The sequence below is a fragment of the Tachysurus vachellii genome, chromosome 23 (assembly GCF_030014155.1).
Source record: "Tachysurus vachellii isolate PV-2020 chromosome 23, HZAU_Pvac_v1, whole genome shotgun sequence".
In the NCBI taxonomy this organism is placed as follows: domain Eukaryota; kingdom Metazoa; phylum Chordata; class Actinopteri; order Siluriformes; family Bagridae; genus Tachysurus; species Tachysurus vachellii.
This window is the reverse complement of record NC_083482.1, coordinates 12279239-12295404: the sequence shown is the minus strand read 5'-3', so window position 1 is coordinate 12295404 and position 16166 is coordinate 12279239. Positions and strand designations below refer to the sequence as shown.

Below are 16166 nucleotides of genomic sequence, written 5' to 3'. Positions count from 1 at the left end.
TGTAAATGAATGTGGTTGTTCAAGCCACATACGTCAGCGCTATACTCCTCCCAAACGGAAGTACGTCACTCGCAGGTGATCTTTCACCCAGGCGTCTCGTCGGGTCTTAAAATGCGCTGCTGCTGCCAGCGAAAATGCAGCAAACAGTAAATGCTGTTTTTTGTAGCATAACCGTCGTAACGGGATTTTACGTCTTCTTTTTGATTGTATTCTGAAAACCACAAACACCAAAGCGTGCTCCATTTCAATCACTCCAGAAATGAGGTGAAATATATTTGCATTTTGGGCGGGAGTAGAAAGATCGGATCGATATCCGATTCGCCGAGACGCGTTTATGTGGCCTAATGTACATGGAACAGTTTTAACAAATCAGATCGCTATCGGATCAGAGAACACACATGAAGTGACCGGGTGTAAAAAGGCCCTAACGGTTAGCGTTCGAGCGTTCTCGGCCAAGAAAACAGATTCTTACGCAAAGTCGAGTTACTGTTATAAAGTTAATGTTTCGCTCCTTAATTGTTTTCTTTGCTTGATGCAGATCGAAATATTTATGGAGAGCTACTCAGTGCATCGCTGCATCAGTCAGGGTTAAGCTACTTGTTTCCAGCTGAAATATATGAATCAGTGCAGTAATTCTACACTACAGTATTTGCTTAGTTAAATCCAGGGGGTGACTTTTTATCTGGTTAAGCAGTGTATACTCGATGTGTGTATAAGTACAACGTCTAAGCCTCTTACTTTGTCGTCGATGTCGGTGATGTTCATGCAGTAGAAGACGTCGTATTTGAAATAGTCCATCAGTATCCTTCTTAGGATGTCGAAAGAAATGTAGGACCTGGAAGCACAAGGGCGGCTTATCGACACATTCACGACGAGCCAGAAATATTTTAGACAAAACTGCTAAATGAATTAACTGATAAACTCAGTTTATGATTTTTTATTTTTTTTTTTTACAAAATGTAGGCCAGAGGGTTTGGAATTAATTTCATTACTCATACAGGATCAATCTAAGATGGCAGGAACATTAACGAGGACGCTGGGAACGCAGAAACGCGAGCATGCATGACGTGACAACGCATTTGGCACATTTCAGTACACAACGAGACTTACACATCGCTAACCACTGCCTGGCCAGGCTGAACGTTTCAGCTAAGGTAGTGTCTCTATAGACCGATCACAAAGAGCAGAACATTGTTCCAGAATGTTCCAGAGACACGGTGTGAGCGACTGTGGGAAACACTACAGACAGCTGTAGCGAGCGTTACCTGGCGTGACCCATGTGTGAAGCGTCGTAGACGGTGGGACCGCAGCAGTACCACAAAACCTTGTTCCCATGCTGAGGAACAAACAGCTCCTAAAATATCAAATAACACACACACACACACACACACACCCCAAGGCTGTTAGCAGTATTAACACTGACTGTGTAGAATATGACTTACAGGTTAAAGACCTGAGAGTGACAACAAAGCAGTATTATTAGTCTATACATATATGTAAATACACTAAAAAAACTATAAGGGCGCCAGGCTATGATGTTGTCATGTGATATTCATGCATAGTGATGATTTTCAGTACATTTCTCTCCTAAAAATAGAACATCCAGACTTTAAAACGGTTCCACGTCATTCTGAGCAATTCCAACATGTCTGATTTGATAAAAGCGACAAAATCTGCTTTTTGTCCAAAGCCATTATCTACAAGAGGAGTCTGGTGTTTTAGGGTCGCTGTTGAAAATATAAAAATAGAATAAAAGTTTCTTTTTCAAATCAAATTGCAAGGGAAAAAAAATACAATATATTTAGAAGAAGTCATAATAACATGACAAAATGGTGCACATAAAGGTGGGGTTTAAAATGAAATGGTGAGAATTTGATGTTTATTTTGTTGAGAAGTCGTAAGCAGCGGTCACCTCGAAGGCTATCAGAGGTTTGCATTTGTGTACCGTAAAAAAGACTAAATGTTAGGTAGTGAAAATTTTATTAATTTATTTTCATTAACTATTTATTAATATGTAACAAATAGATAAAAAAATGTAAATATCATTTTTTATTTACTTTGCTCTGATATGCACCAGTCATAGTATTACATTCATTCATTCACTCATCTTCTACCGCTTATCCGAACTACCTCGGGTCACGGGGAGCCTGTGCCTATCTCAGGCGTCATCGGGCATCAAGGCAGGATACACCCTGGACGGAGTGCCAACCCATCGCAGGGCACACACACACACTCTCATTCACTCACGCGATCACACACTACGGACAATTTTCCAGAGATGCCAATCAACCTACCATGCATGTCTTTGGACCGGGGGAGGAAACCGGAGTACCCGGAGGAAACCCCCGAGGCACGGGGAGAACATGCAAACTCCACACACACAAGGTGGAGGTGGGAATCGAACCCCCAACCCTGGAGGTGTGAGGCGAATGTGCTAACCACTAAGCCACCGTGCCCCAGTATTATTACATTATTCTCAAATTGTTTTCATTTTTTCTTTCATGAAATATTGCAACTTTTCTTGTAATATAATGACTTTGTTTTTTTTAAACAAAATATTATGACTTTAATCTGAAAGTCTTATTTTTTTTTTTAAACAGTGGCCCTAAAACGACTCTAAAAATAAACTTGCACCTTGGTCCGAGTCAGACTGTTGTAAAGTCGAAGCTTTGGGACTTCAGTTCCATCTGGTGGAGTCCAGGGAGGCTGCATCCTCTTTTTTGCTGAAAGACAAGATGCATTGCAAATTATTTTGTTAAATTCACATGCATGTGTATTGTGATGGTTATGGACAAAGAGGACAGATACAACTGTGTAACCAGGACACAGATTGTGATTTGTACAAGAGCATTTGTACAGAGGATTGTAACCGAAACAAAAAGCGAAAAAAAAAAATAAAAGGTGACAGAAGCTGAAGGATGTAATTGGACAAACAGGATGCTACTGCTGACAGGAAACACAATGCTGCAAAAGATTGAACCTGACAATCTCACTCAGTCTGACACAAGCATCATCGAGGGTTGCGTCATCTAAGGACACGAGATTTCGCTCGTCTCACGATCGTGACCCTGAGCACCAGGACAGCTTTCTAAACTCTACCTCACTCTGATCAGCACAGATACACCAATCACACCCTACTGGCTTGTACACATTACACATTACACGACTCTCGCTCCCTGTCTACTCACTGGCGTCTGAGGCCTGGCCGTCAGTTCGAGGTAGCAGTGTGGCTATGTGCCTATACCAGCGCAGAGCGTGCACAAGCTGCGACGTTGGAGGAGAACCATGAAAAAGAGCGAACACGTCTGCGTCCACCTGCGAGGGCTCGTAGCCTGCCAGGTAACTGCGGCTGCTCAGGTACTCGTTCAGAGCCTCGGCCCTGCAGCCGACCTCGCTTGTGTGCAGTAAGAAGCCATAATCAAAGGCTGGGAAGACAAAAGGATGACACACACACACACACACACACACACACACACACACACACACACACACACACACACCCCTATAAAGAAAGCTCAATGTCTGCAGCACTGGAGCCAAACATTGCAACAGAGCAGGATGTGGAAGGATCTGAAACAGACACACTGGTGATATGCTGTCAGGACACGGACATGATGCTCAGAGTCACCGTCTGGACGACATACGACCACAAATGTACAGTTGCTCATTAACACTTTCTGCATGAGGATGCATTAGTAAAAGCTTTGATTGTATCAAAAATGTCAACAAGCAAAATATGCAAAACGAACAAAAGGCTTTTAAACGTTTCCGAGGCACTGATTCATTTCCGAAATACCATCCAGCTACGATCTGACTAACAAATATTTAGCACATGAATTCAGTGAAAATGTTTCCGTAGCCTAAAGTATAAAAAAAAGCAAATAAAAAATACTTTTAGTGCAGACACACAATTGCAATCATTATCAATGTTTGCATCATCTCAGGAAGCTACTGTAGATTTCACTCGTCTCACAATCAAGACCTGGTGTGGACCACCAGGACCGCAGCCTCCGAATCTGTTTCCCACTAAATAGATTAAATATAAAAAGATTCTCCTTTATTGAGTCTTATGCTTGGAATCTTGTATTAACTCATTTTATTATCGTAGACATGTATAAAGACATAATTATGCAAACACTTGGAGTTAACTGGATGTAACGATTCACTCTGTAAAGCTGCTCTGAGACAACGGAAATTGTTTAAAAGTGCTATACAAATAAATAGAATAGAACAGAATAGAATTGAATAAAGTGGAATTGAACAGAATAGAATCAAATATAATCAAACGGAATTCTGTAAAGTTGTTTTGAGACAATGGGAATTGTTCAAAGTGCTATACAAACAAATCGAATATAAGTGAATGGGATATAAAAGGATTGAACAGAATCCAATAGAAATCGAACGAATAGAATATAATAGAATTGAACAGAACAGAATTGAATAAAGTGGAATTGAACAGAATAGAATCAAATATAATCGAACGGAATATAATACAATAGTACTGAATAGAGTGGAATTGAACAGAATTGAATAGAATCATTCTGTCAAGCTGTTTTGAGACAATGGGAATTGTTCAAAGTGCTATACAAACAAATCAAACAGAATTGAATGGGATATAATCGAATAGAACAGAACAGAATAGTAGAAGCACACATGAGTGTGATGGTCAGGTGTCCTCTTGGTGAATACAGTATATTTGCACTACATATTTAGTCTTTCAGCTCCATCCTACAGCCTGTTTTGATCCTGTTCGTTTAGTCTTTTAGTTTTAGTGTCAAGACTAAAATTGTCTTGATGACAGAAGTCACTGTATGTCACTGTATGTCGTGCAAACAAGAGATTTAGCATATGCAAGGATGCTAAATGGTGTCATACAGATTTAACCAAGAAAAACCATGCAGCATCCATTAAAAACATAAAAACACTTTGATCTCTGAGTGTTTTATTAGGTGTGTAACATTAAACCAGATCTAACTCCATATGTACAGCTCAAATCTTTCTTATTTACAGCCTTAACTTCACCTCTTGTGCTTTACTCAATGTCGTTAGTTAGAGGTTTAACATTTATTACCTTGTTCTCCTGCCATCTTTCTGCCCCGGGTATCTGATGCAACAATAAACGTGTCCGGAAAATACTCTCGTGCCGCCAAGGCAGCTTCACTTCACTTCCCACCCGTATTAGGAAGAAGCCACGCCCCCTGCGCTTGTTGAGCACGGATTGGGTAGTGTAGTTATGTGGTTAAGAATTATTGGTTAATCCCAGGTAAGAAGGCGGGACTTACAGAATGCAGGTGGGAAAGAAATATCGCGAGAAGGAGCAACAGATAAACAAACACGTCCGGTTAGTGATTTTAAACAATGAAATATGGCGGAGATTGTGTTACATGAGTTGTAGATCAGATTTTTGTAAAATTGCTTCCGGGTAAGGGGGTTGATTGTCTTTCAAAATAAAGGCATTTCTAAAAAAAAATATATATATAAAGTTGTTAAAATAAATAGTTTATAAGGTTTGTTTCATAAAAGTCATTATGTTGTGATTCGAAAAGCTTGTGGGTGGCTTTCAAAAACCCTAACTGAGGTGAAAATGGGCAAGAATCAGAAAAAGAATCAGAATCAAGTTTGTGTTGGTGCAATAATAATAATATTTAATAATAAAAAATAATAATAATAATAATAACAATATTAATAAAAAGAATACTACTACTACTACTACTACTACTATTACTACTACTACTAATAATAATAATAATAATAATAATAATAATAATAATAATAGTAATAATAATAATAATAATAATAATAATAATAATAATAATAATAGTATTTGAATAAAACAATTCTAATTCATTTATCAGAACACAATTTACAATTTTCATATTCATTCATTATCATGTTTGTGATTCATTCCCAGTAACTGTTTTAATAAGGGTTATGGTGGTGTAAGTTACTTCTTTGTTTACATTTTGTCAAATAAAACCAGAAGTCGATCAGACAAAAAGGCAGTGTGAGTAGGTTAGCGCATCAACATGCATGATTATTATGTCTCAATATTTTTAAGTGTCCATTCAAAACATTCTTTATTTCTAACTTTGTATGTGGCATAAGGAAGGAAGACTGCAGGCTCTTTAGGCCCTAATGCAGGAATCTCTGTGCTTTAACCCAATCTAATGGCACTGTGAGATCTGGATCACATCTTTACGCTCTTACTAAGCCTGTACTGTGTCAATTTATTATAATGCGAATTGATGTCATTGGATCAACGTCCATGATGTGTGTAGTCACTAGGTGGCACTAGAGGGCAAATGCATTGACATTCATTTACAATGAATCGAGCCTTGCAGGACGTGCGAGTTGTCTGGTATTGTTTGTATATATGCATGACTAAAGGTCATGTTGCTCACCAGGCCTTGAGGTGTTACACAAACTTGCTATGGAGAAGATTAATTACAAACTTGTTGTGTTTTCGTCTTCCTCATGAGAATCAGGCCTTCTATATGCGCTCATGCTCTCATTTATCACTTACTAAAAAGTACCATCGCTTACTTTAATCCTCAGGGTCATATTTTTGGTTTCTTCTCTAACCACTGCATCTTGTTCATCATGGATTTCCTGTATCTGTGTGTTAATCTCAGCTCAGGTTTACATTGACACTGTTGTAACTTTTAATTTCCATGTTTTGACTTTCACACACTGTTGTTAGTTGCAGCTTTTTAAATGGCATCTGATTACGATGCAGTGTTCACAATGATATTAGAGCTCATTTGTATTTTTTTCTGCTTTAATCATTAATTACTTATTAAATACAGTAATAGAAAATAATGATAAAGCCGTGTTTTATCTAAATGTGTTAATTCACAAATCATACTTCATTTAATCATATACCTGATAGCATTTTCCACCATAATTACCATTATGCCTTTGCCATTCTGATTATCCTAGGCCAATGGTGACACTTGTGGAAATTAAAAATGTCTGTGCTGTGAATGATGCCTGTCCTACTGTTGTATATGTCCCGACACATCAGGCCTCCATGTATGATCCACGTGCCTCATTCATACTTATACGTCATATATCCTTTGTACTACGTGTTAAATCCTTTCTATTATATTTGCACTAGGTATGCTAATTTTCCTCATGAGGAATAGAGTCATCTCAGGCATCTACTTTTTTTTCCACAGTGCATCACACACTGGCATCAATTTCAGGTGACATAGTTCAATGTTTTGACTGTTCAGCTTTAACTGATCTTCCTGGTATTGGGAGCAGGTAAGAAGAATCTCAGCCAGGGGCAATATTTAGGTATGACACCAGGCTTGTGACATTTATAGAGCAGGATGAAAAACCTACCTCCCTTATTGTCTGATATGGTCTAATCTTGGCGTGCTACTGCTGTGGCTAGTCCGTACAGTCTGTGTGCTACGACAGTGACCAGGTGCTGACAGGCCGGTACATCAGAGAAAAGGGAAGGTATGAGGTGACACCAGGGAAGTGCATGGAAAAGGAGATTGATGCACAACATTGTTTGTCATGATCCCCAGGCACGTGTGTTATTGGGCAAGAGTGTATGATGAACTGCTGTATAGGAAAGGGCAAAGAAACATCTGTTTTCTAAGAAGCATTTACATCTTCATGCATATTAAACTTAATATCATTTTGTTCTTTTATTAGCCATTTAATCTCAATGTGTTACATTTGAACTTGAATAGTAAATAAAAATAGATCAGCCTAGCTAAAATAAAAATTAAATTCTATACATAAACTCTGGTAAATATTGTGTAGCTTTGCTTTGTGTGTGTAGGGGTGGGTGGGTGTATGTATATATTATGTACTCATGATGTAGCACTACAATCCTTACAGGACCTGTGAATAATGCTGATTTCACACCCTATTTAATACAAATCCCTTATTATCTGCAGGTTGATTAGCAGAAACCTTCATAAAATGTGTGTATCCACATTAAAAAAAAATGTGTTCCACATACACTTAGATATAACTTATTAAATGTTAACCACAGGCAATTTTTTTGTATAGCTATGCTGGGTTTCATAAATGCTGTTCACTTTTATTTGACAGTAAGTAAATTCGTCTAAAAGATTTTGTTGGAGCTGTTGAACGACAATTGGAAAATTGGTACCACTGTACACTCTCAGAAAAAAAAAAAACACGACTACACTGATACTCTTTAAGAGTAGTTTTTTTTTTTTATCATAAGTTCGCTATCTTAGACCTAAAATCATAAATGTAGTATACTTAGTTTCATATGTAAAGGTTTAAAAGTGAGAGACGTATGCTAACCCTACAAAAGATGTACAAGGTGTTTCATAGTGTCAAGAACTAAATTTAAGCCCAGTTTGCTCCTGCAGTTGTTCTCTCTGCTCCCTTCACTCATCCCTTACCCTTCGTCTAACCTCAGCCTCTCTGCTCCTGTCAGCTAGAGGAGGTGTAGGAAGAGAAGCCAAAAATATTGTGGGCTTCATGGCAGTGGATGGACAGAGGGGGGTGGTTGGTTGGGCTTTTGATTAGAGGTATGTGCTCATTATCTCACTGTTGAGGAGAGAAAGACAGGAGGAAAGGGCTGGGTTTAGATTGTAGGTCACAGTGAAGGAGGGGTGTGTGTGATGGTGGGACTAATAAAAAGAGAAAGAGGAGTGTGACATCCACAAAGCCTGTTTGTCTGAACCCGTAAGGGACACTCAACCAGGAAAGCAGGATGCCTGAACCGACTAAAAAAACAGGTAATAGCATTTAGTTTTTAACTCTTGGTTCATAAAGCTCTAAAAAAAACTTTCAGCACAAACCTTCTTGTAGGAGTGTGTTTATGAAAAGATTCCCAGTTCCAGCTCCCACTGGGTTTTATATTCTGGACATATCATAAGGCATTTATTTTTCACTGTGAAACTTTTTCCTGGTTAATTTTCCATAGTGTTACATTTTAAATGATTTGAATTATAAAACAGAAACAGGCCTAGTTTAGACTCAAGGCAACTGAATGAAATAAAAATAAATTGAAAAAGTTGTAAAACAGTATACACCCACAGGATGGCCTGATTGCTTGAGCAACAAAATATCATTGAAACTGGCCACAAAGAAACGGGACTATAAGTCCTGTAATGCCCTGTGTGATTAAATACTCAGCTTTCCCAACTTTAAAGACAAGCATGGAAGATATCTGTCTTTAGTTTGTCACTGCCTCATCCTTAAATGGTGTTCATCATATGGGTGATGTCTAACAAATGAATAAATTCATGTTTAATATTACATGCAGTGGATAAACTGCACCTGTAACAAGACTTTTCTTACATTCTAATTTTGAAAAAGACAGACCTCAACTGAACCATGTTTGACAATTATTTGCCCATACTCACTTCTAAATACATCAGCTAAGACTCTTTATACTGCTGGCTATTTCATGCATCTTGTATCTGGATTATGTCTTGATAAGATTTAACGCACATGTCGACTGTATTAATGTAATAAGTAGCTCATTACATTTTAACACCAGGGTTTTTTGTTTGTTTATTTTTTGCTAAGTTAAAAGCAAAAAAAATTTATGAGACAATTTCAGCCTTAACTTGCGAAACAGAACTAAAAACTGGCATTGAAATATAAGCCGTTTGGGAGCAGAAAGTGTCGACTCTTATCGGTGAGCCAAGCTGACTTATTTGACTACCTAAAAAGAGCTGAAATTCTTATTTAGATGTCTTTGAATATAGATAATAGCTTAATTTATATCAGATTTTAACCTGACAATTTCTTTTAAAAAGAACAGGTCAAGTACACCTACACAGTATTTTGTTTTAAATAACGATGTTATTCACCTGTACTTCTATACATATGATCTGTTGCCGCTATTTTTAATTCCCATTATTTCCAAGGTTTCCACCAAAGCACACCAGATGTATCAGGAGGTAATATAAATCCAACATGCTACAACTGGGGCTAAGGACATGTGCACGCACAGAGGATGTGTTTATGGAGAAATGAATGCTTTTCTTTGATAATACACCAGGGTGACTGATTCTGTCCAAAGTTTCAAATTTCAGCAATGTCAAAAGTTTCAGGAAAAATAGTTAATTAACAATAAAACCAATGAATGTTTTACAGAGTAAACAAAGCAGTAAATTTGATTTTATAATATAGGGACATATTGTTAGTATTTAACTGTGATACATAAACACCAAATATACAACGGTATAAAAAATACACCTTGTCAAGCAAAAATATCTAGAATATTGCCAAACGTAGCTGATGTTCCTCATGAGATTAATACATAGCAAATGTAGGATACCTAATTCCATTTCTATATATGTGTATAAATTCCAAGAAATCCCCTTATTCTATTAAAATTAAAACGCATAAAATAATCCAAACGATCTACCAACAGCAAAAGTCTAGTTTAGATTGAAATGAGTAAGAATATTGTATATTTATATATTGTGAAAATTTTAAAACATTTTATCTATAACATCTATAAGGTATATTTTCTTTATGTTCAATTTTCATCAGAATTGACGCTAACATGATATGTATGTAGATGTATGTAGATGTATGTAGGTGAAATTGTATCAATCATGTGCTGGCTTAAGTGTGACACATTATACTTTTACTATGGTTCGGTTTTAGTCTGCAGTAAAATAAACGCTTTAAGCCAGTTGCTATGTGACCATGACTTTGAGATGCAAACCTTGTGTTTCAAATGGTGTTGGGTGACACGATACAGCAGGAAAAGCTGTGCCAAATAATAATCTTAGTGAGCCAAACACACACGCACTCACACACACACACACACACACACACACACACACACACACACACACACACACACACACACATTTCTAAACGCTGAGAGAATACATCCTAGTTTAACATGTGCCAGTTCAACCAATTTAACAAGTGCAACATTTGCAGCACACCAGTGATCCACATTTATTGTGGTGTACCAAAGACGGCAATAATATAGCTTCACACCCATCATCACTGAAAACCACACTACATATCACTGACAAGCATGCAACACCCTAATACTTATCAAAGTCCAATTTATGAGATATTACTTATGAGATATTAGGTGGCTTTGAGTGTTAAGACCCACAGTATTCAAACTATCTTACGATGGACCTTTCAGTGATTTCGAACTAAGCTCTTTTTATTAGTCATAATATTATGTGATTTAATGACAAATCTCCTGTCTTAGTCCCTTTTCCGATGTTTTTTTAAACTGCTTTTACAATCTAAAGTCATCACGGTCCTCTATTTTGTCATTCTACCTTCCTTTCTGCTCTGTCTTGTCAGGTCTGACTCAAAGTAGTCATTCAAAATAAAACAGCTGCAATTATTCAATTCTTTTTCAGTCATCTACAATGAAATCCAGTTTATTGCATTGGATATGTGAAAACTGAGCTGTTTGAAGTGCACAGATGTATCTCACATCCATCATCAAATGTTGTGTGGAATGGGTTGGCTGCTTGTCTGTCCTCACTATAGCCCGGGCGGCCTTCCTGACCATGTCACAAACCTCTGCCCCATATTTCTTAGCCCCCTAGGATCCAGCCTGCAGTCACTAGAGAATGTTTCACTTTTGTTATGCTTTGTTAGCCGTAACACATTTTACATTTACGGCATTTAGCAGACACCCTTATTTCAATTTACAAAACTGAGCAACTGAGGGTTAAGGGCCTTACTCAGGGGCCCAGCAATGGCAGCTTAGTGGACCTGGAATTCCTTCCAACCTTTATTCCAACGCCTTAACCACTAGGCTACCAAATCCCGCAATGTTTTTACTGATCATTTACTGTTTACTGATATTACTTTTCCTTTACCTTCTCTAATTGTGTCAGACAGTCTGTGGAAGGGGAACAAAAATAAAATGCGGATGCCACCGGTTACTAAACAGCCGAGGTGATGCCGGAAAGCACAATGCCATTCTTCCAATGCTTGCAGGACACCTGAAATAGAGTCCGGCTAATCCCTCTCACAGCTCAGTGCATTTCAGTGCTTAAAGTGCATTTATTCATGGTGAACATATGCTTTCTATATTTGAACAGACCTGCATATGGCACAATATAGGGAACTTCGGGCTGTTTTAGTGACAGGAATCACTGATTCTACACTGATCCATTAAACATTCTGTTAAACCTTAAGGAAAACATTCATATGAATGTAAGCTACATAATATACATAAATACTATGTAAGCTTTTATTCTTAAAAAATCTATTTACTTGTATTTAACCATTTCCACAACATAAAAACCCTTATGTAGCTCAAATAGGGGATAATAGTGTTCTAGATAAAGTAACTGAATAACTGCTCCGTTAGCAAACAAGCTAATTTTGTTTTCCGGGTTCAGTCTCTAAAACGCCACACACACACACACACACACACACACACACACACACACACACACACACACACACACACACACACACACACACACACACACACACACACACACACACACACACACACACACACACACACACACACACACACACACACACACACGTTATCTTATGTGATTGGGTAACATTGATAATCATTCAAGGATTACCCGGCATGCTTTGCGCTAAGTAGACCAGGCAGGTTTAAATAGTAAAAAAAATCTTGTTTTAGTTAAAATAACGATTATATTAGTACTAGATATAAATATAACATAACGTGACTGATAAATAATGTCCTTCCGTGTAAGTGCGTAGAAGATATACCGTTGGTGTGTAATATATATGTTTTATAGGGGTCTTAGACGTTAAGCTGTTAACAGGTAGCGCTCATGTTTCTCTTCATCTCGTATAAATCTTTCGCCTTTTACTAAAGATTTCCGTGGGGAGGAACATTATGAGTTTTATCGAATTTTTTGTTGCCCTGTTTAACGACGGGGCTCCAAATGTGGTGTAAAAGAAAGAACTATAATAAAACACACAACACTTTATACGCATGAACATTAATATAGCAGTAAAATGACGTTAAACTGAACTCGAGGTGTTTTCCAGGGATCTCTGCTATAATATGTAAATTTGGCTGGTTCTCATTGGACGTCTCGAAAGCAAACTGTTAAAACTGCGAATTTATCTAATTTATGCGGGTTGAATGAATCAGCGCATACATTCATGGTGAGACAAAAATAATCTAGAAGATATTACTGAACATTAATGTGTTAATGAACGTCATAGTGTTTTATTTCGGCATAATCAGACATACCGTGAGTGTGTAACATATCTCTGTGATCAGCGTCGTGGCCTGCGCGCATGCGCATTTACTTCACTTATGTTTCTCTTCATATCGAATAAATACATACACACACGCACATACACACACTCATACATACATTCATACATATACATACACACATACACTCATACACACACTCATATATACATTCATACATATACATACACTCATATATACATACATACACACACACACACACATACTGTACATACATACACACATACACACACTCCTACACACATACACTCATACACACATACACTCATACACACACTCATATATACATACATACATACATACACACACACACTGTACACATACACACACTCCTACACACATACACTCATACACACACTCATATATACATACATACATACATACATACACACACACACTGTACACACACACACATACACACACTCCTACTCTCATACACACACTCATACAGGCAATCACCCTGATCAACAACTCACCATAATTATATTCACTGCTTCTAATCATAAGTACTGCATTATCAGGACTGTCATCAAATCATCTGTAAATTACACAAAACTGCTGCTGTATATTGCACAAAAAGCAGAATACTGCACAATATTGTTATTTGCACTCCCACACTTTATGTACATTACTGATTGTTCATATTCCATATTCATATTTTATATATTTTATTCATTCTATATCCATATTTTATACTCATTCTGTCTATATTGTATCTCATCGTCTGCATTGTTTTCTTGTATAGTTTGTATAGTATAGTGTTATTTATGTCTGTAACTTTGAGAGTCACAAACTGCTGGAACCAAATTCCTTGTGTGTGTCAACACACTTGGCCAATAAATCTGATTCTGATTCTGATTCCGATACATATATACATACATACACACATACATACGTCTTCTTTTTTCAATGATCAAATTTCCTTAATTAGTGGGTCATTATGAACTTTCAGCATTTTTGAAGGATATTTTGAAGGATAATGGATGGCCTGCTGGTGCTCAAGCAATGATCTGATAATCCCTTGTCCAGGGATACTTGTTGATTATATACATCTTTTCTCATTTGGCATTGTATAGAGAAGATAATAGTAATAAAATTAAAACCTGTCCCATTAGCCATAGTCTATGAACAGCAGTGAACCTTTGTATGTCTTTCCCTTCATCGTTCTTGTCCTCCTCAGTATCTGCCTTCACCAAGAAACCAAAAAGTCAGAGTGTTGAGGTTGGGGCCAAGGTGGTATTTGAAGCACAGTCTGAGAAGGAAGACACCAAAGTAAGATGGCAACGAGATACCAAAGATATCACAGGAAGTGATAAATACACAATATCTGCTCAAGGCAACAAGCACTCACTCACCATAAGCAATGCTGGACCTGAAGACGCAGGAGGATATGCAGTTATAGCCGGAGGCTCAAAAGTCAAATTTGAGCTTAAGATCAAAGAAGCAGAGGGTGGGTCACCCAAGGTTTTTGGTACTTGTGCTCACGTTTGTATCCTGACCACACTTCAGCACTATTATGCACAGTTTGTTCGTGCCAGCTCTTTTGACGTTGGATAATCACACAGCACCTTTTTCAGATCCTTATGCACTGCCACTTTGTGAGATTCCACTTAACTGACAAACGTGAATCAGTCTTCTGTGTTCATACTAGATCATGTTAATATTTGATCCACTTCCAGCATGATTCTGACCCACTTTCATACACACAACAACTCTTTGGCCAGAACTCTTTTTTTAAATACTGATCCCTTCTGCCCTTCCCTTAGCTGAGCTATTAATAATAGGCATGTCCACAGCAGCTCAGTCCAAACCTTGATGACCTTTGGCTTTGGAGATTGCTTCCCTGAGAGGCTCTTGACAGCAAGAAGCGAGGGCTTTCATGGAACAACTGATAGTCATTGAGTGCAAAACACAGAAGAGATATTTGGGGAATAAATACTTAGAAGCCTGGCTTTATTTAACAGTCATATCACGTATAGCTATCAATCCATTTGAAGCTATGTCAAGGTTATTGTAGATAGTCAGAACTTCTGAGAATGTATAAAACTCTGTGTTCTGCGTTTGCATTGAAAAGTTGTGCAGCAGTTAATTTTTTTTACTCCTGTTTATTTTGATTTAATTACTTTTACATATTTTAGTCCAAAACACTTCAGAGTAGCAATTAATGACTGAGTTTAGAGCATTTTATGATATTTTTATAATGTTCCCCAGCCAAAGCACCAGCGAAGGCAGCAGTAGAGACGCCAACTGAAGCAGTGCCCCCTGCTGATGCGCCATCAGAGCCCTCAGCAGATGGTCCACCAGTGGCCCCTGCTCCCGCTGAACCTCCTGCCATAACTTCAGTGTCCAGCGATCATGCCCCAGACCCTCATGATGGACTTCATGAGGGTAAATCAAGTTTAACTTTTAACAAAATAACAGAGTATTACTCCATTGTTTTTGTTGTTTGTATACATCTTCTTATAGTACTAATACAATTAGAGTTTTCTCACACCCTTTTCTCTTTCAGAAAACCAGCATCCTGACACGAGGCAGGACCTCACCGGACTCTTTTCAGAAAAACCTCAGAGTGGGGAGGTGACTGTGGGTGAGTGAGGACCACATTCAGACATAGAATAACCAGGTTTTAGACAGCACATGCAAACGTACTGTATATAGTATGGATTTTCTAGCTGTGCCACACCTCACAAGATACAAATATCTAGATACATGTGTCAAGATACATACACAGATAATCTGACAAGCATTTTAAATGTATCTTTACATATGATTTTTCCTGCTGGTGACCAAGCATATACTGTAACAGGCCTTTATCTCTGCCCTAACAAGACTGGAAATCCAAGAGAGCAAAATTGACTCTACTTTCTGGCATCACATGTCTAGGAGGAAGTATGTGAAGCCTGGGAGGGACAGGGATGTGACAGGAATTAATCGTAGCTATTTT

At 37.9% G+C, this 16166-nt stretch overlaps 2 protein-coding genes and 1 non-coding gene across 4 annotated transcripts in view; 2 read left to right on the top strand and 1 right to left on the bottom strand.

The window, feature by feature from the left end:
• The window catches only part of cars1 (cysteinyl-tRNA synthetase 1), a 15863-nt gene extending 10670 nt beyond the window's left edge, over positions 1 to 5193 (bottom strand). The window contains exons 1-5 of one of the 2 annotated variants that reach the window (XM_060859080.1): positions 5072 to 5159; positions 3189 to 3425; positions 2635 to 2723; positions 1266 to 1354; positions 739 to 835 (exon numbers count right to left, since the gene is read on the bottom strand). In XM_060859080.1, the coding sequence (XP_060715063.1) occupies positions 739 to 835; positions 1266 to 1354; positions 2635 to 2723; positions 3189 to 3425; positions 5072 to 5087 (528 nt within the window). In that variant the 5' untranslated portion in view covers positions 5088 to 5159. Of the gene's footprint in view, positions 1 to 738; positions 836 to 1265; positions 1355 to 2634; positions 2724 to 3188; positions 3426 to 5071 lie in introns of both variants that reach the window. The other variant, XM_060859081.1, reaches the window with a different exon arrangement.
• Positions 5194 to 8597: 3404 nt separating this feature from the next.
• Positions 8598 to 16166, top strand: part of mybpc3 (myosin binding protein C3) — a 35375-nt gene continuing 27806 nt past the window's right edge. The window contains exons 1-4 of the mRNA XM_060859082.1: positions 8598 to 8735; positions 14403 to 14672; positions 15434 to 15610; positions 15732 to 15809. Coding sequence (XP_060715065.1) covers positions 8711 to 8735; positions 14403 to 14672; positions 15434 to 15610; positions 15732 to 15809 — 550 coding nt within the window. The 5' untranslated portion in view covers positions 8598 to 8710. The remainder of the gene's footprint in view (positions 8736 to 14402; positions 14673 to 15433; positions 15611 to 15731; positions 15810 to 16166) is intronic.
• LOC132839067 (U5 spliceosomal RNA) lies at positions 12763 to 12877 on the top strand. Its single transcript, XR_009647697.1, has one exon. It is a non-coding gene; the product is annotated as a U5 spliceosomal RNA (small nuclear RNA).